The following is a 21,320-nucleotide window of genomic DNA, read 5'->3' on the forward strand; positions in this document are numbered from 1 at the left end:
GTTTACTTCTGGAACTCTGCTGCTGTAGCATGTCTGGTCTGCTGAGGTAAAGCTTTGCACCCGATGCCTCAGATAAGCAGGCAAGGCATCCTACAGGTCAGTTATGTTGTTTGACTTTTAACTTTTATATTTGGCTCTTTTCATTAACATAAAAAAAAATCTTCTCGACAGCGAACCTCAACAATGGAACTAATAGAGCAGTTTTCTGAGAGACTATTTCTTATTTTGGGGTAATTGTTACAACTTGTGAATTCTTCCTCTTCACTAGAATTTTTGACAAACACATGAAAAAAATCAATCTGATGCGGCACAAAAACTGAAAAAACACACCAGTCACTCACATACAAACAGACAGACCTATACGCCCCTCATGCATGCTAATACATGTGCACGTTTCCACTTGATGCATGTGGACACACTCCCATGATCAACACACACACACACACACGCACGCACGCACGCACACGCACCAAAACCACAGCTTCACTGATGGAGAGTGCATCACGACACAGAGATACTGCTACACACTGACATGGTTGGCGTGATTACTATCTACATCAGGGTCATTGCTGACCCACATCCCCCCCCCACAACCCTCTACCTGTCTCCATGGCAACGACTTATGCCGCCCCGCCTCATCAATGACGGGACTGCAGGATCAATGAATTAGCCAGCTAGTGATCCTCAGCATCCCATAACTACTTTTTTTCTTTTTGCCTGAGACTGCAGTGAATCCTCCAGCAACCCGCCCCGCCCCGCCTCAGGAAAAGCTCTTCTTTTGTCCCCCCCACCTGAAAAGTCCTGTCAACACTGACAACATAGTGATAACGTGATAATCAGAAGACAGCAATAAGATCAACACAGGGCAGTTTGGCAGCTTCTAACAAGTAAACGTAAACGGACCTAATTTTATCCCAGAACATCCCCCACTCGCCTCGCTTTACACACACGACACTCAACGTAGGACACTGTCTCAAATAATACACTGCATACATTCCCTGGCACTGTGGATGGACGATGGGACGACGGGACTCCAGGCACAGACACGTAAAAAGCCCCTCCTGCTGCTTCCGCGCAGTCGTTTTGCATCTGTACGTAGTCGTTTTGTCTACTGTCGCTGACTTTCTAATCAGAAATATGAACAATCACATGTGGCACAGAGGCCCGTCTGATAATCCGGCGACGCCTGTGAATCGTCTGTGGGATCAAACTGAGCTGTGTAACTCGAACGAGCCGAAACCCCGCAGATTCATCGGCGGCGACAAGGAATACTGTGCCCGAAAGTAATGGACTCCATCAACCACATTAAGGAAGACTAAAAATGCTTGAATAATTCATATAAAAGCATTTTCAACAATGCTAATTATTCTAAATGAGCGACTACTAAGGATGAGAGGTTCTTTCTGGAGCTGTTTGATCGTCTTAAACAACTTCCACGTCTAGCAAACTTCACCAGTGAAGTGAGATCAATACTTTAATCTTGGAAATTTGCCTGAGTTTTTATTAGTACGATGCAAAGACTAGCATGTAATTTGAGACAGCGCCTAATATCCGCCTAACTAGTCTATCTACGGTACAGTATCTACCTACGTAAGAACAGTGAGATATTGCACTTGGTCACAAAACATTGTCGTCGTTTTTCTTTTACAGCATGTGGAAAATCTACTAAATTAAGTCACTGTCTGAGACGCGCAGCACAGTATGGCACTTAGTTGATCTCTAAGTTTGGGAACATGCAGATTCAGCGCCGATGGTCACTTCTGACTGCAGCAGGGAAACGGGAGGGAGGAAAAACCAGACTGAGCTGTGGCCACGAACGAAATAAAAATAAACCTCTGTGACGGCTGAATGAATGAAAGGAGCACGGCGAGGGCGCAGTGTGTGAGTGCTTCCCGCACTGTTCTAAGTCATCATGGAATCACTCACTCGTTGATCCTTTCTCTGTTTTCTTCTTTAAAAGTGTTCGGATACCGCAAAGGAAACCTCCTCTGCATTTCCTCTTCTTGTTTTTCTTTTGTTTTATCTGCTCTGACACTAAGATCCTTGAATCTGCCAGTCTGTTCCAACGACAGATCTACAAAAAGTGCAGATAAAGCTGGAATGTTATTGAACAAGAGGAGGAAACGCACAAGAAGAGGCCATATCATCTCTTTTTTTCTTTTTTTTTTTAAAAACAATTATCAAAAACTTTGCCCAGATCAACACATGACACGTGTAACATCACAAAAAAGCAACTTCCACCAATCTGCATCTCTCTCTCTCCCCACCTTCGGGTCTGTCGTCTCCGTCTCTAGTAGATTGGGACTTGGTACGTGGGAGCTGCGTTGTTCTCGGTGAACGGCGGGTTCTGGTAGGTTTCGGCGGTCTCGGTGGTGGTGGTGGTGCCGCCGGGCGAGTTGGAGGGGTACGGCTGAGTGGGCGCGGCGCCGTCCAGATGCTCGGTGGTGAACAGGGTCATGTCTGTGCCGAGCAGGTACTTCTGGACCGCGCGCACGGTTAACCCGGCCTGCAGGGCGAAAGGTGGAACCGGGGCAGTGAATAACGGGGGCAGTGTGTGTGTGTTTGAGCAGATTTCCTTTGCTCTTCTTACCCAGGTGATTATGGAGAAGAAAGAGAAGGCGATTGCCGCCCGAGCTGCATCGGCCCCCTGGTTGAGCGGCAGCTCATCGGCTTCAGTCCGAGACCACTGATTGGCCAGGAAGCAGAAACTTACAAAGTAGAGAAAGGCCCAGAAACCTGGAGGAAACCAGCGTGACAGAAGCAGGTTATTTACAAGAAAACTGCACACAAATCAGATGAAAAATAGCACTAGTAGATGTCGATGACCCACATATTAGCCACAGGAAATGCTTCTTTGTTTGCTTTGAAAGTTAAAAGTGCTTGAATTTCTCTGACGCTTGAAGTTAGATCACAGGTTTCACTTCTTTTGATGCCTTGAGATGCTCCAAAATAAACCTCTGAAGAGCTTGGTATTAGGGGAAGCCCACTTTCATAAATCCTGCCTTTCTTCTCAACATTTATTTATGGAAATATCTCACATTCACCTTATAGGAAATCTGCCTTTTGTTTCTAATTGTTAAGAATGAGAGTCATAATCCACACATCATGGCCTGCTGTGTTGGAGTTTTTAAAGTCTAAAGGAAATTCCGTGTCTTTCTCACCTGAGAACCCGATCTCGAGCATCACCGCCTTCTTCCTGTCCTTGACCGAGCTGATGGAGGAGAACTTGTAGTCGAGGAGAAAGAAGAAGGAGCAGGCCAGCAGCCCCACCAGGCCGACGAACACGCCGTAGTTACACGCGTCCGCATTCTTGTTGAAGACGCAGTGGAGGCGCTCGCTGCCCATGTTCACATAACCCTCGTTCACAATGGAGGCGAAGACCACCAGGGAAAATATCTGTGGAAAGAAGAGGAAGAGGAGGATGTACTGTATGAGGAAGGGAAAGTGGGAGACGAAACACAACAACAAACGAACATACAAAGCAGCGCCTCACTCATCAGATCTCTCTAGTTTTTTTTTTTTTTTTAATCACACACACACACACACTGTTGCAGAAGCAGGACTGTGGCAGTGCCACTCAAAAGTGTGTCTTTGAGCGTGCTCAGACCAGAGGCATTAACCTAATTCCCCTCTTTCTGTGTGGCTGTCTGAAGAGGTGGATGCTTCACTTCCCCTGTAGAATCACACAGTCCCGGGGCAGTGTGGAGGAAGGTGTGTGCGCATGTCAACCTAAAGCCACATGTTTTACCAACAACTTATATAATCATCGATTGTTTTTCATCATCCGTGACCTTTACTTATAATTTCTCAATTCCGTTTTCAGTCTTTGATACTCTCTCTGTTCTGATTTTGCACACTGACACTGATCAGCTGACTAACATTCAATGGCAGAATAGGGCCATGTGACACACACACACACACACACACACACACACTCAGAGAAATAGCCTGGTACTTGGGGGTGTTGGTCATATGACGGTGGAGGGAAACACAATGGGATAATGTGAGCCCACATTTTAAAGTAATCACATGTGCAGATATAATCTGAGCAGATATACACTCGGATGCTTTTAGTGAATCACAGCCATAAAGCTGATTATATATCAAAAGGGTTGCATCGCCACATGAAAGGAGGAAGTTTCAATAATTTCTTTGCATAGTTTTTGAGTGCTGATTGATTTTAACTGGGAGTTCGACTTGTAGTAATCCTCGAGGTAATTAGCTGTGGGAGTTGCTGTAGATGATTCAGTGTGAGAGTGACTCAAACAGCAGCAGAATCCATCCTGCTTTGCAATGCTGTGTCCTGAAGTCTCTTATAACAGTACTTCTGGATTAATTAATTTATTTTTTTACTTTTGTCTGTAGCCAGTAAAACTGGCTCTCTTATATTCACTTGAGTTTCTTGACTTTCTGTTATGGAACTTGCAAATTAAAGCAACTGAAAATGCAGACAGTAGATTTTAAAAGGCTCCCTCTTGGCAACAATGAGGAAAAAAAGGATAAAGGATTTTTTTCAACAAAGAGGATAATTTTAATCCTTTAACTGCATTTTACTGACAATACTGTGTACCTACAGTAAAACATGACCTTTTAAAACCACTCAGCTGATACCTTTACAGCTGTCAGTGGACATTTCTTTTAATAACACTTCACAATATCTAAATATAGAATGATGGGAGATTTAAAAGCTCAGACAGCACAAAAATCTTTCAAATCCAGGCAGTGTGTGTGGTTTTAAAGCGGTGCTGCAGGCACTGAGTGTGTGTGTGTGTGTGTGTGTCGGGGATCCCTGTTCCACTGAAGGAGACCTTCCTGTGTGTCACCCCAAAGGTGATGCGCCGCATCAAACGTCAGGACACGACGCGTCTCGTGGCCCTGCGTGCGTAATGATGTCTGCGGACCAATCACAGGTGGGATGACGAACGACGACGACCGTTTTAGGGTAAATCAGCAAATTCATTATATGAAATAAATGACTTCTGGCATTAAAAAAAAAATGGACAGAGTATAAGGAGTGAAAAAAATAATAATAATGCGGTTATGTAATGAGTAAGAAGCTTTATTCCCGGGCAGGAGGGGAGAGAGGAGACGAGGCTGATCAAGAAAGACGGGGGTTTCTCATTTACGGAACAATCCGCACATCCCGTAATACCGTTATTTAGATATTAAATCATAACTGAAGAAGATAAGGTTGTGATTTATCTCTGAAAACATCTGTAGTGGAAGCAGCAACAAGATCCGAGTGTCAGATAACCGCCGGGCCTTGGCTACACCCTGGACGCCACATTTCTGTAAATACATCCCTAATTAAAACACATTCTGACTTTTCCTTTCCCCACCCGATGCCCGTCGCCTTTTCACGGATTTCTCCTGTCTATATTTGCAGTGGGAACACGTCACGGGTCTCGCGCAGAAACGACAACAGAGAGGAGCCCCCCCCCCCGACGTCCACACGCAAACATCAGCCCCGCGAGGAGCCGCGCTCACCCAGGACAGCACTCTGAGGATGGTCTGCGGCTGCTTGGCGAAGGTAATCGGGTCAATGGTGGACCCGGTCCGGCCCACTCCGAACGATCCCACTCCGTCCATCTTCTGCGGCGCTCTGTGTGTGTGTGTGTGTGTGTGTGCGCTCCTGGCGGCTCCACGCTCCCGGCTCCACGCACGGCACGACGGACGCGCGGGCGGCTGCTCGCTGCTGCTGCTCTAGTATAGGGGACGGGTCCTGCGCGCTCCAGAGGCTGACGTGCAGGACCCGACGTGCCCGCGCCGGAGACTGGCGCTCCAGGCCAGACGTGCTTAATGCTGTTATTGGAAGAGAGAAATCAAAATAATGCAATAGAAGAAGCACCAGATACGCGGGGTTGGGAATAAAACACTGAATTCATAATAGTGATATAAAAGGATTGAGTGGAAATTGTCCTCTGTGCATATTGTAAAAGCCCAACACTGACAGAACTGGAGGATATAATGACACGCTGACAACTTTCCCAGACCTCAGAATGCTCCCACATCAGAGATAATTTCTCTCTGAACTGCTTTCAAGGGTTTAAAGTGAACTTTTCCCAACTTCTGCTCTGATCTTCTTAGATATCACTATTTTTTGTCATCTAAATTTTGAGTGCAAATACAGACAGTGTTGTTGTCTGCAGCAAAATTGGCACAAATCAATGTGGAGCAGTGTGACTTCAGGTATATAGATGGAACTGATGTGGTTCTATATCGCTACAGCACTGTTTTGAAGGGGTATTCAGTAAAAAAAAATACACATTTTGCTTGCTATTTTTCAACTGTGCGATCATCCAAGTATGACAAGAATTCATTGTAAAGGTCAGGATATAATATGATGGATAAACACAAACACTTTAGGAATCAGCAGATTGGAACATGCTGTAAATACAAATTTTGTCTGCAAGAAGAAATGACACAAACAAGACTCCCTGTTCTAATGACTGCAGTGGGAATCAATGCCCTTAAGAGCTTAAAACCTTGAATGAATGCTTATAAAAACATCTTCAGTCACGGGCACAGGCTTCCCAGTGAAGAACAGTCTGATTGTGATGGTGCTGCTCGAAACTCGTCATGTAGCATTTATTCACTTCATAATATGACCATTAGGTTTAGTACTGAATTGTAGCAACATAAAATAAACCTTATTTGACAGTAAAAGCTAAACTGCAGTGTGAAACACTTCTGTTAAATTAATTTCCTGGAGACAGAAACAAGACACACAACAGTTAAAAGAAAATGAGCTGAACATATGCAGAGAAACTAAAACCGAAAGGACTCAAAATACAGGAACATGGAAAATTATGAGATGATTAAGAAGTACTGTTTTTACATTTCAGTCACATTTGTTGTTTGCATCATATTTTCTGGAAAGGCCTTTTTGGGTCACACAGTTCACATATTGTCCCTGCACCCCTGGGTTTCCTCCCACAGCCTGAAAAGGCTCATTTCTGACTGTAAATTGCCTGTAGATGTCAGTGTGTGTATGTATCTTTGGTTTTTCTGTGATGGGTTGTTGATCTGTCCAGGCTGCACCCTGCTGGGATCAGCTCCAGCTGAGTCGGACAGAGCGGTACTGAGAATGGATGTTAGCTGAGGATGAGGATACAGTACAGTGCATTAATGCATCACACCAGCAGATGTCCTCTTTTCAAAATGTATACCACTGGAAAGTGAACCCACTGTGAAACAACTTTGACTTGTGAAAGATTAGTTTTGTGTGTATTATGAGCACCTTTTAACCATAAACCTCAAAGTCCAGCCCTTCTCAGAGCTAACAGGAAAAACCAGCCTGCAGTGTCTTGAAATGGAAAAAGACAAGTAGATCTTCATCACTGAGAAGCCGCTTTCGGTGAAATATCTAGTTTTTATATAATGACCAACAGTAACTTGTCATTTATTCATGGCTTTTATTAGAAAATTATAGCATTGCCCCTTCCAATACAAAATTATGCAAATAAATTACAACACAGTGCTTTTACCATCTCACATGCCACACAAACTGAGGGTGATATAGAACTGAAAAACAACAATCAATTAGAAGCATATAAATATAAATATACATCTGTTTTTGACATGTAACTCCATATATTATGTGGTAGGCCCGACTTATCATTTACACAGTGATGTGCAAATGAGGACAATTCAGCAATGTTGAATTTGGGTTATAAAAGGCTAAAGAGCAAAGTAACAAAAGACAACAGGAAAAGTTTGATGTCATTTCTAAATGACTCACTGATTAAATTAAATAACAGGGGAATGTGTAACAAAGAAAAATGCTCGCAACTGTTTTCTAAAACCAATTTACTTCCCCTGTAATTACACTTTATTCCACATTCAGTTCATTCTTAAATTGTCTTGAACTAAGGAACATCAAAAGTTTATTATTCAGCCTTAATCTTATTCCATAATACAGTAAAAGCCATTGAATATGTTTCATTCACACCACAAAACAGTTTGACCCCCAAAAAGGAAAGAAATAAACAAATGTGTTGGTGTAGTTTTGAACATAGGGGAGGATTTTTCCCCTCTTGTGTCTCATCATGTGGACACAATCCCTCAGTCACACGACCCATCTTTCCATCCGTCCTTCCACCGCTCATCCACACGGGAGCAGTCGAACTCTGGCTTTCCCAGACGGACGTTGGTCTCATTGTGAAGGCGGCAGAACCACTGGGAGAGTGCGTTGCGGCTGCTCGTGTCAGGCTGATTGGTTTTCAATCTGTGGAGAGGAAACCACGTTTGTTGACAGATGTCTTTTACATGCGATTATTGAAAAGCCTGCAAGCAACATAGCTTCATCTCGCTTTCATCAACATTAAATTGTTGGGTGTTGGATAATGTGTTGTGAGCTGACCTGCTCCTGAGGTCTTCTGCACACTCATCACAGGGGTAAAACTTAGAGAAAAGGTTGATGAACTGCCCCATTTCTTGCTGCTGACTAGAAGTGGGTTTATCGGGGTAATACGCTGCCATGGTGTGTAGGAAGGACCAGGTGTTTCGCCCCAGCTCCTCCCTGTCCAGGGGGCACTGAGGGTCTTGCTGTGGCTCTGACTCGGCAGCAGGGGTCTCCTGCGGGATTCAAAACAGACATTTAAATACAGAAACTAACAAATGTATTATCGGTTTCCATAAGCTATTTTTAGCAGTGAAGTTTTAGGTCTTGGTCCTACAAAACTGATAAATTGGTCATTTATAATGGCCAGTTGTTATCAGTAGGGACACATGGTGGAGCGGCAGTGGGCGCTCTCACCTCACAGCGAAAAGGTCAGTGGTTCAAGGTTCAAATACTGGTTGGGCTTTTCTCTGTGGAGTTTGGATGCTCTCCCCGTGTGTGGGGGTTTTGTTCGGGTAATCGATTTCCTCTCACAGTCCAAAAACGTGCATGTGAGGTTAAGTTGCAATGACAATAAATTACATTCCATTCTAATTGGTGACCCAAAGTTACCCCTGAACAGCAAAAAGCATCACATAAGATGGAATGCAATAAATACGTTACTTATTTTTACTATTATTGTTGCAAATTACCACATGCCACAAGCTCATTTCAGTCCCATATTGGGGAAATTATTGTAGAATAATTTGTTTCTGATGTGTACTTGAGCTACAAGGACAATAATGGCGCGGTATCTCTTTATTTCCATTATATAATCAACAATAACAAGGCATGGACACGATCATTTTAACTTATTTTTGCTGAATAATCACCAAATGCAAAGGGAGGTTCTTCCGCTCTGTAGCACGAAGCTGACAATAACCAGTGGGTCACAACATAAACTTTGTAAACATGAACTCTGAAGTCTTCAGGTCACCTGTACAGCAGCCGGTGTCTGTTTCTGCAGCTTCATCCACGATTTGAAGTCCGTACAAGCTCTACACGGCTTCTTCTTCTTCCCATCCCCGCCTTGCTCCTGCTCCTTGCCGGAGCTGTCCTCTGGAGGTCTGCCGGCCACCGGGAAGGGGAAACCTTCAAACCCGGGCGGGCTGGAGGCTGCTGAGCCTCTCGGCGCTGTGGGCGCAGCCATGTTCCCTGCTTTACCGACAGATCACTAAACGGAGCCGCGGGACGTCAGTCTGTTGAAATCCAACTGCTTCTGGACTCACACATTACTGCTTTTCAATATTTACCCTGTCATTCAACCTGTGTCCTGCTCAGACTGCACCCTCCCCGAATGATGCAGTCATATGTAACCGTGGGGTAAAAGTTCCATCGGACCGGAACGTCGTTTCTTGTTTCTTCCGGACCGTAATCGGGAGCGGAAGGGTTTCCGCCTGCTGGTGTCAGTAACCTGTGCATGCAGCTGAAAGTAGCCGCTGTCAAAGTACAAACTTATTTTATCCTTACGTCCTTTTAAACCGATGTCATTGTGTGTTGTATTTGGGTGCTCGGCGGGAGAAGCTTGTCATCGCACGCAGCTTTTAAAGCGCTTTCTCCACTGTTTCAGGTTAGCCGGGAGGCTAGCAGAGCTAACATCTGTGGAGTGACACGTTTCTGTTTTTATTCTCTGTCCACCACAGGGTAGCTGCAGCTCACCTCAACTGCCACCATGGGCATTCTGGAGAAAATTTCAGAAATAGAGAAAGAAATTTCTCGGACACAGAAAAACAAAGGTAAGAAGAGGTTGTCTGACTGCTAGCTTTATAATGCTAGCAACTTGTATGTGTGTGTGTGTGTAAGCTGCGAGTGTAATGTTACTCATTTCCCACAAAACCAGACAAATAAGAATAATTTGACATTATGAGCAGATGAAGGCTCTAGAGCATAACTTAACGTAATTATAATTCTTGCTCTTTCCAACCTAAACAAGTAGATTATTTTCTGTTCAAGTTCAAATGGCAGGTTGATCTTTGGTTGTTAGTGTGTAACAACCCACCTTGATCTCATCATCTCAGAATCACGACCGTTTTTAAAATACATATCATAAAGCCGCACTACTACTTTTACATTCTACAGCTACAACAAACAAGTGAAAGTCCTCCTAAAATGCACTAACTGTATTTCTTTCTCACTCAAGATTAGTCCAAATGAGGAGAAGTGATTCAAAACACAATCATGCAACTGTATGTGTTAAATGATGTATTCGTCACTATGGAGCAATCTCAAACTGATGTAGATTACTTTATTCTGCCATTTCCTGTTGTGATTTCATTAAAATCTTATATTGATCTGGCCTTGAATTCCTTCAAAACAAAAAATTCTTCTCTTTTTTGTGGAGGTGCTCTTGGGACTGTTGGCTTTATCCATCATGCTGTGTTAACAAGATTTCTCAGGGAAGTGATTGTAGCTCCACACATTCCTCCTCACTGGATTCTGTCCCCCTAGCTGGTTCATGCGTTCATTTTTAGGCTAAAAAAAATGGATTGTAGATTTGTTGATTTTGCCCTTAGTTAGCTGGGATTAGCTAGATTAGCTGCCCCATGACCTGGACTGGACAAAACCGTGTGAAAGATGGTTGGTGATGTTGCTTAGCTTTGATTCTGTATCGTATTTTGAATGTCTAATTGTCATTTTTAACATGGATCACAAAATAATATCATTGATACTTTACTCTAAAGAGTTCACACAACTAAATGAACTGCATTTCATCACAATGTTAATTTTGTCACTGAACTCTTCAGCCACTGAGTACCATCTGGGGTTGCTGAAGGCAAAGCTAGCCAAATACAGATCTCAGCTATTGGAGCCCTCCAAGTCGGCGGGGGCCAAAGGCGAGGGATTCGATGTTATGAAATCAGGAGATGCTCGAGTAGCTCTCATCGGGTTTCCCTCTGTGGGTAAGGTATGTTGAATGGGGCTGATAGGTTGGTATTCTGTGTATGAATCAAATCAGTATATATATATTTTTTACCTAACACAAGGTTTGATTTCTGCTGTGTCCTGTAGTCCACTTTCCTTAGCTTGATGACGTCCACAGCCAGTGAAGCTGCCTCCTATGAGTTCACGACTCTCACCTGCATACCTGGCGTGATCGAGGTAGACATTCACACCAACACACACGCACACATTTTACACTTAAGCACAGTCAGACAATGTGTTTTTGACTATGGTGTTTGCTATTTTTCAGTACAAAGGGGCGAACATCCAACTCTTAGATCTGCCAGGAATCATTGAAGGCGCTGCTCAAGGTTTGTCTGTGTTCTTTGCTTTCATATTCAATTAGCAGACACTGGAAGTCTGATTATATATCATTTTATGATGGATGCGCAGAAGCCACAGATCCTGCCTCATAATGATCGTGATATTGCCACTCTTTAACTTGTCATAGGTAAAGGAAGAGGTCGACAGGTCATCGCTGTCGCCAGGACTGCAGATGTTGTCATCATGATGTTAGACGCCACCAAAGGAGATGTTCAGAGGTTTGTGTTGCACGTTGTGAGCGTGAACAATTTGGATGTCTTGGTCAGGATGTCTTTCATTTTGTGTGGGTTTTTCTCTTTTCTTTTTTTAGAGCACTTCTTGAGAAAGAGTTGGAGTCGGTCGGCATCAGACTCAACAGGACGAAACCAAATATTTATTTCAAGGTATAGTTTCCCTCTGAAGCATGAGTCAGATTGATGAAAGGGTTAGTTGGTGTTCAAGTTTCAGAGGGTAGGTTTATGGGAAATATTTCACCTGATGGAGGGAAACAAAAAAATGTAAATATCACATACAGTCAGGTCTTTAAATACAATTTTCAGTATTTTAGTTTTGTACACTGTCTGGACTGAAGTGTGACAATATTATAATTTGGTGTTTAATTCAAATCAAGGGAGCAATTACTTTGTTTTAAATGTGGAATCCATGTTTTTACAGAAAAACTGGACAGACTTGCTATTTGTCATGTTTGATTACAAGTCATTTGCAGCCAATGACAGCTTGAAGTCTTGAACTTCAAGTATTGAATTGACTTACAGCCTTTACTACAGTCTCCAGTTGTTACTTGGTCCCGGATTCCCCAATGTGCTCATGTTTTGTCTTTTCCTGCAGCCCAAGAAAGGAGGTGGTTTGTCCTACAACTCCACAGTTCCTCTCACTCACTGCTCAGAGAAGCTCGTCCAGCTCATCCTCCATGAATACAGTATCCTGATCACTGCGTTACTCTCTCTATGTAACTTACATTCCATTTATTGTTGACTTTTTGTTCCTTAACCTTACCTGTCAGAAATCTTTAACGCTGAAGTGCTCTTCAGGGAGGACAGCACGCCGGACGAGTTCATCGACGTCATCGTGGGGAACCGAGTTTACATGCCTTGCCTTTATGTATGTCAAAACTCCGATTAGTGTTTGGCTTAATGTCTTTGAAAACAGAGTTTTTGGTGATCGTGGTTACGTTTAACCTGAAAAGCTTTTCATCTAGTGTTCATCTGCCGCTCGTGTTCTCAGGTGTACAATAAAGTGGATCAGATCTCCATTGAGGAGGTGGACCGCTTGGCACGGAGACCTCACAGTGTTGTCATCAGGTCAGATGTGTGTTTGTTTGTTTTTTTGAGTGTGCGTGTGTATTTCTATCTATCTTACCAGCTTTTCTGTCTGCATGTTTTTTGTTTATTTCTTTTCAGTTGTGGGATGAAGCTGAACTTGGATTACCTTCTGGAGAGTCTGTGGGAATACCTGGCTCTGATTTGCATTTACACCAAGAAAAGAGGAGGTATAAGCACACACACACACACACACACACACACACACACACATACAGTATATCAGTGTGTGGCCTTCTTGAGTCACGAGACTGTCATCTCAATGATTTCAAATTGTTTTATTTTTTTTCCCATTTTTAGAGCGTCCCGACTTCAACGATGCCATCATCATGAGAAGAGGAGCATCTGTTGAACATGTGGTGAGCAACGTGTTTCTATAGCAGATCTCAGCACAGGGGGGTCCTCCAACAAGCCCTGGTGCCAGTGGGACTGGCCACAGATTAAACCCTGTCTGAATTTCTAATCAGTCGCAGATCTCCGTTCACACCTAATTATTATCTTTTTGAACCTGCAGTGCCATCGAATCCACAGAACCTTAGCCAGCCAGTTCAAATACGCTCTCGTTTGGGTAAGTAAGGCCACATTTTTCTAAGCTTTGACATTCTGTGACCATATATTTGCTTCTGTTTCAAGAAAGTGTGTAAACAGAGAGAAACAGGTTCTTGTTAATTAAACAGACCATGATTCTGGTCATCGGACATTAAATATTCACTGAATAATATGGTGGAAAGATAGCCGCTTTGGGGTAAAAGCTGATCTGTAGTCCATTTGTGGAGGTTTTAAGAGTCTGTATCTTCTCCAAGTTGGCAGCAGCTGCTTCTTTTGTACTCAGTGTAAATAGTACGTGATATAGATATCTTTGAGTTTGGGAAGGATCGGTCTGACTGCAGCAGTCCGGTCAGGAGTCTCTCTCTAGTTGATTTATAGAAATGAATCAGCAGGATGAGGAAAGTGAAGTTCCTTCAGCTTCTGCAGGAACTTCAGTCACCAGTGGGCCTGTGGTCGTATGATTGAAGTTGATTGAATCATTGCTGAATCAGTGGAAAGAAGTGCCACATAAGTGGAATCAGTTTCTTGATACGATGGGAGATGTAAGTGAGCAGGGAGCAACGTTAAGTCAATACTCTTCATAACAGAGCTGTATGATATTACTTGATATTAAGTGATAACTGATGGAGCAGGGCAGACCTCAAGAGAACAGAAATAATGGTTTTCATTTTAGATTAATCAAAATCAAGTACAGACTATGTATATTTGCTGTAATTGGACCTGAGCTGTTTTGTCTTTGGGTGTTTTAGGGAACCAGTACCAAGTACAGCCCTCAGAGAGTGGGCCTCACACACATCATGGAGCACGAAGACGTCATCCAGATTGTTAAAAAGTAATTTCGTGCCGCTGCTCGGACAGATGAGTGACCTCAGGAGGGGTTACGGATAAACTGTACTGTAGATATACAGCAAGGAAATATAGCCCCCATCCTTATTTTGTATAAGAAATCTAACAAAAACCAATGAGCTGAAGAGACTGATCATATCTTTGCTGAATGTGGACAGGCGTTGGTGTGTTTTTCTTTTTGATTTGTGAAAAAACAAAAGCAAGAAACTGTCTAAGAGTGAAAATGGGGAATAAAATCAATAAAGCATTTTACAACACTTTAGATTTTTGTATTTTTATTGACTTGATATCTTCAAGTGCATCCATTTAAAGCAAGAAATAACACCGTTAGACAGTGCAATGCTGGAAAAAAGTGCCATAAAGATGAAATAGGTTCATTAATCTTCAGAAACCACATCAGAGGGCTTGCAGACTCTTTCGTCCTTAGTGAGAGGGATTAATCACCTTTGACCCCTCCTTGCCACCTCTCCGTGTACAGTCCAGCTGTTTGTGTGGCCCCTCTCCGATGCTCCCGGGCCGGCCGACTGTCTTTCTTTCAGGAAGTATGGACTCCCAGTCAATGCGCCCCATTCACTGGCACATACACAAGCACAATAGCGCCATTAAAAATGCACGAGCATCTCTTCAGTCCCGGAGAGGGGGACCGAGTGGGAGGCTTCATGCAAGAGAGGCCGAGAGAAAGAGGGGGCCGCGACTCGACACGGCTGAACTCAAAGATGCCTTAAAGATGTTTCATCAGAGTGCGTCGTGGATGGAGAGATTCTGCTTTGGAATAACCTGGAGAGGTGAGACGAGATGGAGGGATAGTACCGTGGAGCAGAAGGAGAAACAAAGGTGCTGTTGACTGGGTGTGTATCATGTGGAGCAGCGTGACACTTGATGCTGTGTGGCTCCATATGGCACGGAGTGTGTGAGTGTGTGAGTGTATGCTGGTGTGTGCCGCCAGTATGCAACATACATCTGTTCTCTTTTTGTTATGAACACTATGTCTTCTCTGAGAATAAAAGTAACATTTTCATGAGAGAATCCACAGATTAAAGTCATTGATTTGCATTGAAGTAACAGAATAATCTGAACTCTTTAGTCAAATTCACCTGCAAAGAATTGTAATTGACAATGTCACTGAAGTTTAACAATACCTTTGCTGAATAACGCAGCTTCTTTTATCATATTTTCAATGTCTTTTTTACTGCCCGACACAAATGTATCTCCTTTTTAGGAGTAACTTAACGTGGCTGGGTTAAAGGTTTCTATGTGACTTTTGGAGACATAGCTATTAACCTGCAGATTATTGAAATGAACTCATGTACTTTTGTTTTTACACTTTTTTCCACAATAGAATGAAGACCTTCAACTGTATATCATACTTCTTATAGTAAATCAAATTGGTCAAATGAGCACATGATAATTATGTATCAAGCACAGCTACTGCTGAGGTAAAGATTATTTTTAGTATTTTCGTTGAGTCATAAGGTGTGGACGTGCAAGTGAGAGATAATATGCATTAAATAAAGTTGTGTCTTAGACCCGAAATACCCTAACCCCCAACCCTGAAGCATTTCATACAATTTAAGCTTTAAGCACTTCACTTTCCACCCACAGTCCAAAATCGTGTGGTTAAGGTTAACTGGCGACTCTTGATTTTCTCCCAGATGTCTGTGTACCTGTCTCCTTAGAGATACAGGATAAAAGATTAAATATGAGAAACAGCTATAAAGTTCACCAGCTGGTTGACAGGTGAAATAAAGGTAGTTAACTGTAACACCACACTGCCAATTTAAATAGTCTTCTAAAGAGCAATGCACATATTGGTCAAATGAGTGAAACCTGAAGTTCTAAATGTTATTTCTAAAGACTATTTTTCTAAATTTAACAAAGTAAAATATAAAACGGCGCCATGCCTGTTCAGTATAAACTGATAACCTCAGAGCTTTGACTATATTGACTCTTCTGCCCTCTTCTGTTGGACTGTTCTCATTACACAAAGCTGATGCTGGAAAGCAGTCCTGGATATAAAATGAAACTACATGAAAAGAAAATATCTAAAAGAAGCACTAGATTTCTATTCGGATGAACCAAGAATTAAGTTTAATTAAAATGACAGGGTATACGTTTTGTCACCAGTTATGCATTTATTGGACGTTTTCATTGGTGTCGCACGAAATGTTTCTGTTCTAATTAGTCAAAAGTAAAATCATATTGACCCACTCTTCCATGCAGAACGTCACTATGTGTGCTGTTACACAATAGACACAGCATCGCATACCGTAATGGAGTTCGTTTTTCATTGCTTTCACAATTATTGCGAACCGATCAATACAAGGCGTTTTTTCTTCTGTGTACATAAACTGGTGATATGTACCCTGTTAAGTGCTTGAAGTATGAACAAACTATTAGTAGGCCGCTTTGTCGTGAGAGCCTTTGAGTTGAGATGATTTCACTGTCTGGCTGAATCGCTTTCATTGTTCTTTTGAAGACACAGAGATAAATACAGCCAATGACGTAGATGCAGATGGATGTATCTGTCTATGAGTGACTCTATAGCTGTAGGGATATGGTGGCTTGATAAAAAAGAACCAATCCACTGTCCAGTCCTACATGGTAGATGTCAGAACAGGTGAATAAGAAGGGAAATCAAGCGCATGACAGTCAGGAAAAAGTTTGTAGGTGGTGTGCGGGTGGTCAATTCGGTCCCAGTTATCAAAGCTTTACCGTCTCCTTGCGTGTGTGTGTGTCTTTGTGTCTGTGCATGAGGACGTCTGATAAGGCACCCCAACACAAAGACACAAATGAGTCACACGCTTTTGTCACTGCAGGGAATTTATAACGAGGCACTCTGGAGGCTCTGACGTTGGCACACAAGTGTGGGATGATGATAGCTGTGTGTGTGTGTCTGTGTGTGTGTGTGTGTGCGCGCGCGCTTGGATAAGTGCATGTGCATGTAATCCTGCCAATAAAAGGCACAAAGGACACACCCATTGGTTTATTTGAGGACTGGTGAAGAGAGTGGAGCAAAGCGGAGCTACACAAAGATGTGCATAAGTGCCACATATTTACTGAGAAACCCAATCAGTGCATCAGAGACACAGGGATTAATGCAGAAAGCCTCATACCTGAAACCCAGCTGTTCACTCTGGGCTCACTATAGTACGTTTGTTCTGTTCATGTACAGGTAATTACTGAGGCCTCTGTGAGGCATCAGAGCGCATGTTTATCACCGAGGGCCCATTGTGTGTTTAAATGGTCTGTATCTTTGAGGGAGACTGAGGGATGTGTGTGTGTGTGTGTGTGTGTGTGTGTGTGTGTGTGTGTGCGCGTGTGTGCGCGTGCGTGTGTGCGTGTGTGCGTGTGTGTGTGCGCGCGCGCGTGTGTGTGTGTGTGCAAAGTATAAAGCACTAACTGGGGGTGAGAACTCAACACAGTCATACAGATGCCGCTGACCCAGATTTTCCTCAGTTTATTGGATTGACCAGCTGTTTTGATGGATTTATACTGATAATAACATTTTTACAATTCAATCATTGTTGCTCTAAAGACCAGACAAGGTAAGGTACAAGGCAAAGTTATCAAATAATACTACATTTGTATTTCAGTCATTAGAGAGACTGTGGCATGCTGAAGGGCATTGCCGACTTCAGTTATTTTTAATTAGTCTAATTAGAAAATGAAATCTTTGTGATCATCTTTGTGAGCTGAGGCTGTGATGTCAAGCAGCCTGGAGGTTCCTCTACCGAAATAAAAAAAACTGACTGAATAATGTTTTTTTTTAATGAGTGATCCACTCTGAAGATTTTTTACTGCCCAATTTCAGTAATACAAATTAATAAAGATGAATCCCAGTGGGTGAGTATTTTGAACTTTGACAGCTTTTCAAATTTTAAATTTTAATTAATCACTGAGAAAGCTTTGGATTTGAAATCTACTTCAATAATCTCACTTTTGATTTTAAAATCAAACATGTTAACAGAAACATAGTATCTTAAAGCTCACAGATAAAACCTGGGCAATTGGATTTTTTTTCCCTCAGTTTTTTTTTTCCTGGTGACCACAAGTGCTTGAACTGATATTTTAGAGCTTCCAATCTTCATTTCACACATTTCTACCAAGATATTTCTTGCTAATATGAAAAATATAATCTAGGTATTTAATATAAGGTAGTGCAGCACAATCACTCCAGTGGTGCACCTAATGCCTTTCTGTTTGCATGTTCTCCCTGTGCCTGAAGTGTTTTTTCTGGATGGATTTATATTTTTCCTTCATGAGTTTGTTGGATTAATTAGGGTACCTCTGTAGATGCAGATATGTTGCATTTCTTGTATTTATCGATCTGTTGGTCATGGGATGCACTGGAGTTATGTGTATGGTGTATCCTGCCTTTAGCACAGGTCCTTGCATTTCCAAAACCTACATGGTTTTGTTGAACGACTGGTCCTACTCTGCATCAGTCAAGGTCTTGTATTTTTTTATAATCTTTGAACATATTGAAGAAGCCTAAAAATTACACACAAGCTTCTACCTTTAAAAAACATGAGCAGGGGTATTGCATGCAGGTGAGTCAAGGACAGGCACTTTTAGCCTCATGGTAACCGGGATAGACAAAACAGCTACTAAACATGAATATCTGTATATTTCTAATACATTGAACATGAATCACTTAATGTGCCGAGCATGCATGTGTGGTTAACTGGTGGCCCTATGTTGATGGAAGGATGGATGATATTCTGGTATTTTCACCTTCAGAAGTAAAAATGTTTCTTTAAAACAGGTCTCGTTTTTGGATGTGACTGTCTGTCACTAAAATGGCAATATTAAATGGAAATAAATTATGTAAGACATGGTTTTTCAGCTGAAGCCGCCTGCTGTGTGGCAGGTGGTGTGTGTTGCCTTTGTGCAGCATGTTGACGGCCTTAAAGAGTCCTTTCAATTTCCTAATTAATGTGTACACTGAAGTTGTCAATCTCTGGATTGATTAGATGAGTCAGTAATCACATTAATCACATCCAATCCCCATTATGAGACACGTGGGTGCAGATGTGTGTGTCTCTGAGTGGGAGAGAGAGAGAGAGAGAGAGAGAGAGAGAGAGAGAGAGAGAGAGAGAGAGAGGAGTTGTATTGTATTGTCTATGGAATCACAAAACATTACAATTTTGCGATCTACCTTCCTCGTCCTACCTTACGGGGCCAAAATGCAGAGCTCCACACCAATCTACTTGCATTTTAGCGTCATGATGTGATTTTAAGACTGAAGTCACAATTTGGTTAAGGGTGGGTAAAGGTTAGGGACAGTTAAGGTGATGAGCAGGAGAATGTATCAATAGGCTGCCCTTACAGAGGTGCTTCTGCTGTGCCATGTATATGTGCACGTGTGTGTGTGTGTGTGTGTGTGTGTGTGTGTGTGTGTGTGTGTGTGTGTGTGTGTGTGTGTGTGTGTGTGAGAGAGAGAGAGAGAGTGATAGAGACTGCAGTCACTGGATAAACCTGTTGGCTGTGCCCTCCTCAGGTGATCTCCTTTATTAGTCTTGTGTGGCTGAGTGCGCCTGCTGAAAGCATGTTGCCGGTGATTGGCACACAGATGAAAAGACTCTCGCCTGCTTCTTGCGGTCACCCACTTCCTCTCACAGTAATTCCTGAGTATCCCTCTGTCATTTTTCTTTCTCTCCTGGCTTTTGACTGCTCTCTTTTCCTTTGTTTCTGATGTTTAGGCTCCTGCTCATTTTTTTCCTGAACAGTTCTTCCATACCTTCTTCCATTCAGTCTGCTTTTTTTCTGTTTAGTGTCTGTCAGAGTTAATATAATCAGCAAACCATTCATCGGCGCTTCAGTGACATCTCTCTGCAGCTATCTCTGTCTTTCCTTTGCTCAACTCCCTCTCCTCTTTCTCAACTTCATCCATCTTTGTCATCCTCACTCACCGCTTCAGCCACACAGCCAGTGTCACCTGTATCAAATAGATTTCTGTGTCGTTCCACCTGTTTGATGAACAGAAATATTGGAGGTGTGTGCATCTCATGACAATGTAAAAACTTTTGGAATTCCCTCTGGGTCCTAGCTGTCACTGTCTTTATCTCCTCATCTGTGCAGTTAGATGATACCAGCCGCCGCTGCTGTTGTTTTTATTGCTGTGCAGCTTGCAGACAGCTTAGAGGTTTGTGATGGTGACTGCCCCCAGGGATACCTGATCCAGATTTCTGCTTAGATCTTATCTCAGGTCAAAGCAATTAGTCTTTTCTAACTTCATTAACTGTAAAGAAAAGTTGGAAGTGGGAATGTTAAGTGTATTTGAACAATATCTGTGAGATTATTGTGTTTTTAATGATTCAATAGACATAGTCTGACCTGTTGATTTAGATCATTGTCAGTGATGCCGATACTCTATCGGAAAATGACTTTGCTGCTGCTGTCACCCTTCATTTACTCTGTGGTGTTTAGCTGTTAACCTCTGACACCAGCCCGTATGTATAATATATCGGTTGGGGAGAAGGCCAGGGTGGGGTTGACCTTTTGTGATATATTTAGAGGAGCCTGCAATGAATGTTTTATCCATGCTGCGTAGGAAGAACACAGGGCAGTCATTAAACATTCATATCTGCCACTGAGATGACCTCCTGGAATATCAAACCGTCATCAATGAATTAACATCAGGCCATCATCAATGAGCTGGCATCAGGCAATCCTCAATGAATCTACAACAGCCATTTATGTCATGGCATTGTGTCCCTCACTTGTAGCTCTGTTACATGATGCACTTTTACTGACAGACCAGAGATGTGTAGCACATGTATTGTCAATACTCACAATACCGAGGAGGCTATAGAGTCTGTAGTTTACACTTTAAAAAAAAGAAAAACCTGGTATATGTATGTAACTGTAGTTATCGATCATATATACACATGGCACTGGAAAAAGGAAAAAAAATACTTGTGTCAGGTTGAGATACCTGTTTCATGCTTAGAACAATATCT

The 21,320-nt window shown here is 42.5% G+C and overlaps 4 protein-coding genes across 4 annotated transcripts in view; 2 read left to right on the top strand and 2 right to left on the bottom strand.

Annotated features, from left to right (window-relative positions):
• arhgdig (Rho GDP dissociation inhibitor (GDI) gamma) overlaps positions 1-956 on the top strand; it is a 42,873-nt gene extending 41,917 nt beyond the window's left edge. The window contains exon 9 of the mRNA XM_030088617.1: positions 945-956. The gene's annotated coding sequence lies outside the window, so the exon portion shown is untranslated. The remainder of the gene's footprint in view (positions 1-944) is intronic.
• Positions 957-2,012: 1,056 nt separating this feature from the next.
• On the bottom strand, positions 2,013-5,664 carry syngr3a (synaptogyrin 3a). Its single transcript, XM_030088615.1, has 4 exons — positions 5,488-5,664; positions 3,162-3,396; positions 2,591-2,736; positions 2,013-2,506 (listed from the first exon to the last, which is right to left on the bottom strand). Exons 1-4 carry the CDS (start codon positions 5,587-5,589, stop codon positions 2,291-2,293), a joined length of 699 nt encoding a protein of 232 aa, XP_029944475.1. The 5' UTR covers positions 5,590-5,664; the 3' UTR covers positions 2,013-2,290.
• Positions 5,665-7,401: 1,737 nt separating this feature from the next.
• On the bottom strand, positions 7,402-9,721 carry gfer (growth factor, augmenter of liver regeneration (ERV1 homolog, S. cerevisiae)). Its single transcript, XM_030090229.1, has 3 exons — positions 9,318-9,721; positions 8,363-8,577; positions 7,402-8,227 (listed from the first exon to the last, which is right to left on the bottom strand). Exons 1-3 carry the CDS (start codon positions 9,528-9,530, stop codon positions 8,065-8,067), a joined length of 591 nt encoding a protein of 196 aa, XP_029946089.1. The 5' UTR covers positions 9,531-9,721; the 3' UTR covers positions 7,402-8,064.
• drg2 (developmentally regulated GTP binding protein 2) lies at positions 9,667-14,615 on the top strand. Its single transcript, XM_030090228.1, has 14 exons — positions 9,667-9,827; positions 10,024-10,116; positions 11,125-11,285; positions 11,390-11,479; positions 11,571-11,631; positions 11,772-11,862; positions 11,955-12,027; positions 12,473-12,563; positions 12,648-12,745; positions 12,869-12,945; positions 13,045-13,133; positions 13,264-13,322; positions 13,478-13,531; positions 14,262-14,615. Exons 2-14 carry the CDS (start codon positions 10,053-10,055, stop codon positions 14,346-14,348), a joined length of 1,095 nt encoding a protein of 364 aa, XP_029946088.1. The 5' UTR covers positions 9,667-9,827; positions 10,024-10,052; the 3' UTR covers positions 14,349-14,615.
• The last annotated feature ends 6,705 nt before the right edge of the window (positions 14,616-21,320 follow it).

Source organism: Salarias fasciatus, chromosome 4 (assembly GCF_902148845.1).
Source record: "Salarias fasciatus chromosome 4, fSalaFa1.1, whole genome shotgun sequence".
NCBI lineage: Eukaryota > Metazoa > Chordata > Actinopteri > Blenniiformes > Blenniidae > Salarias > Salarias fasciatus.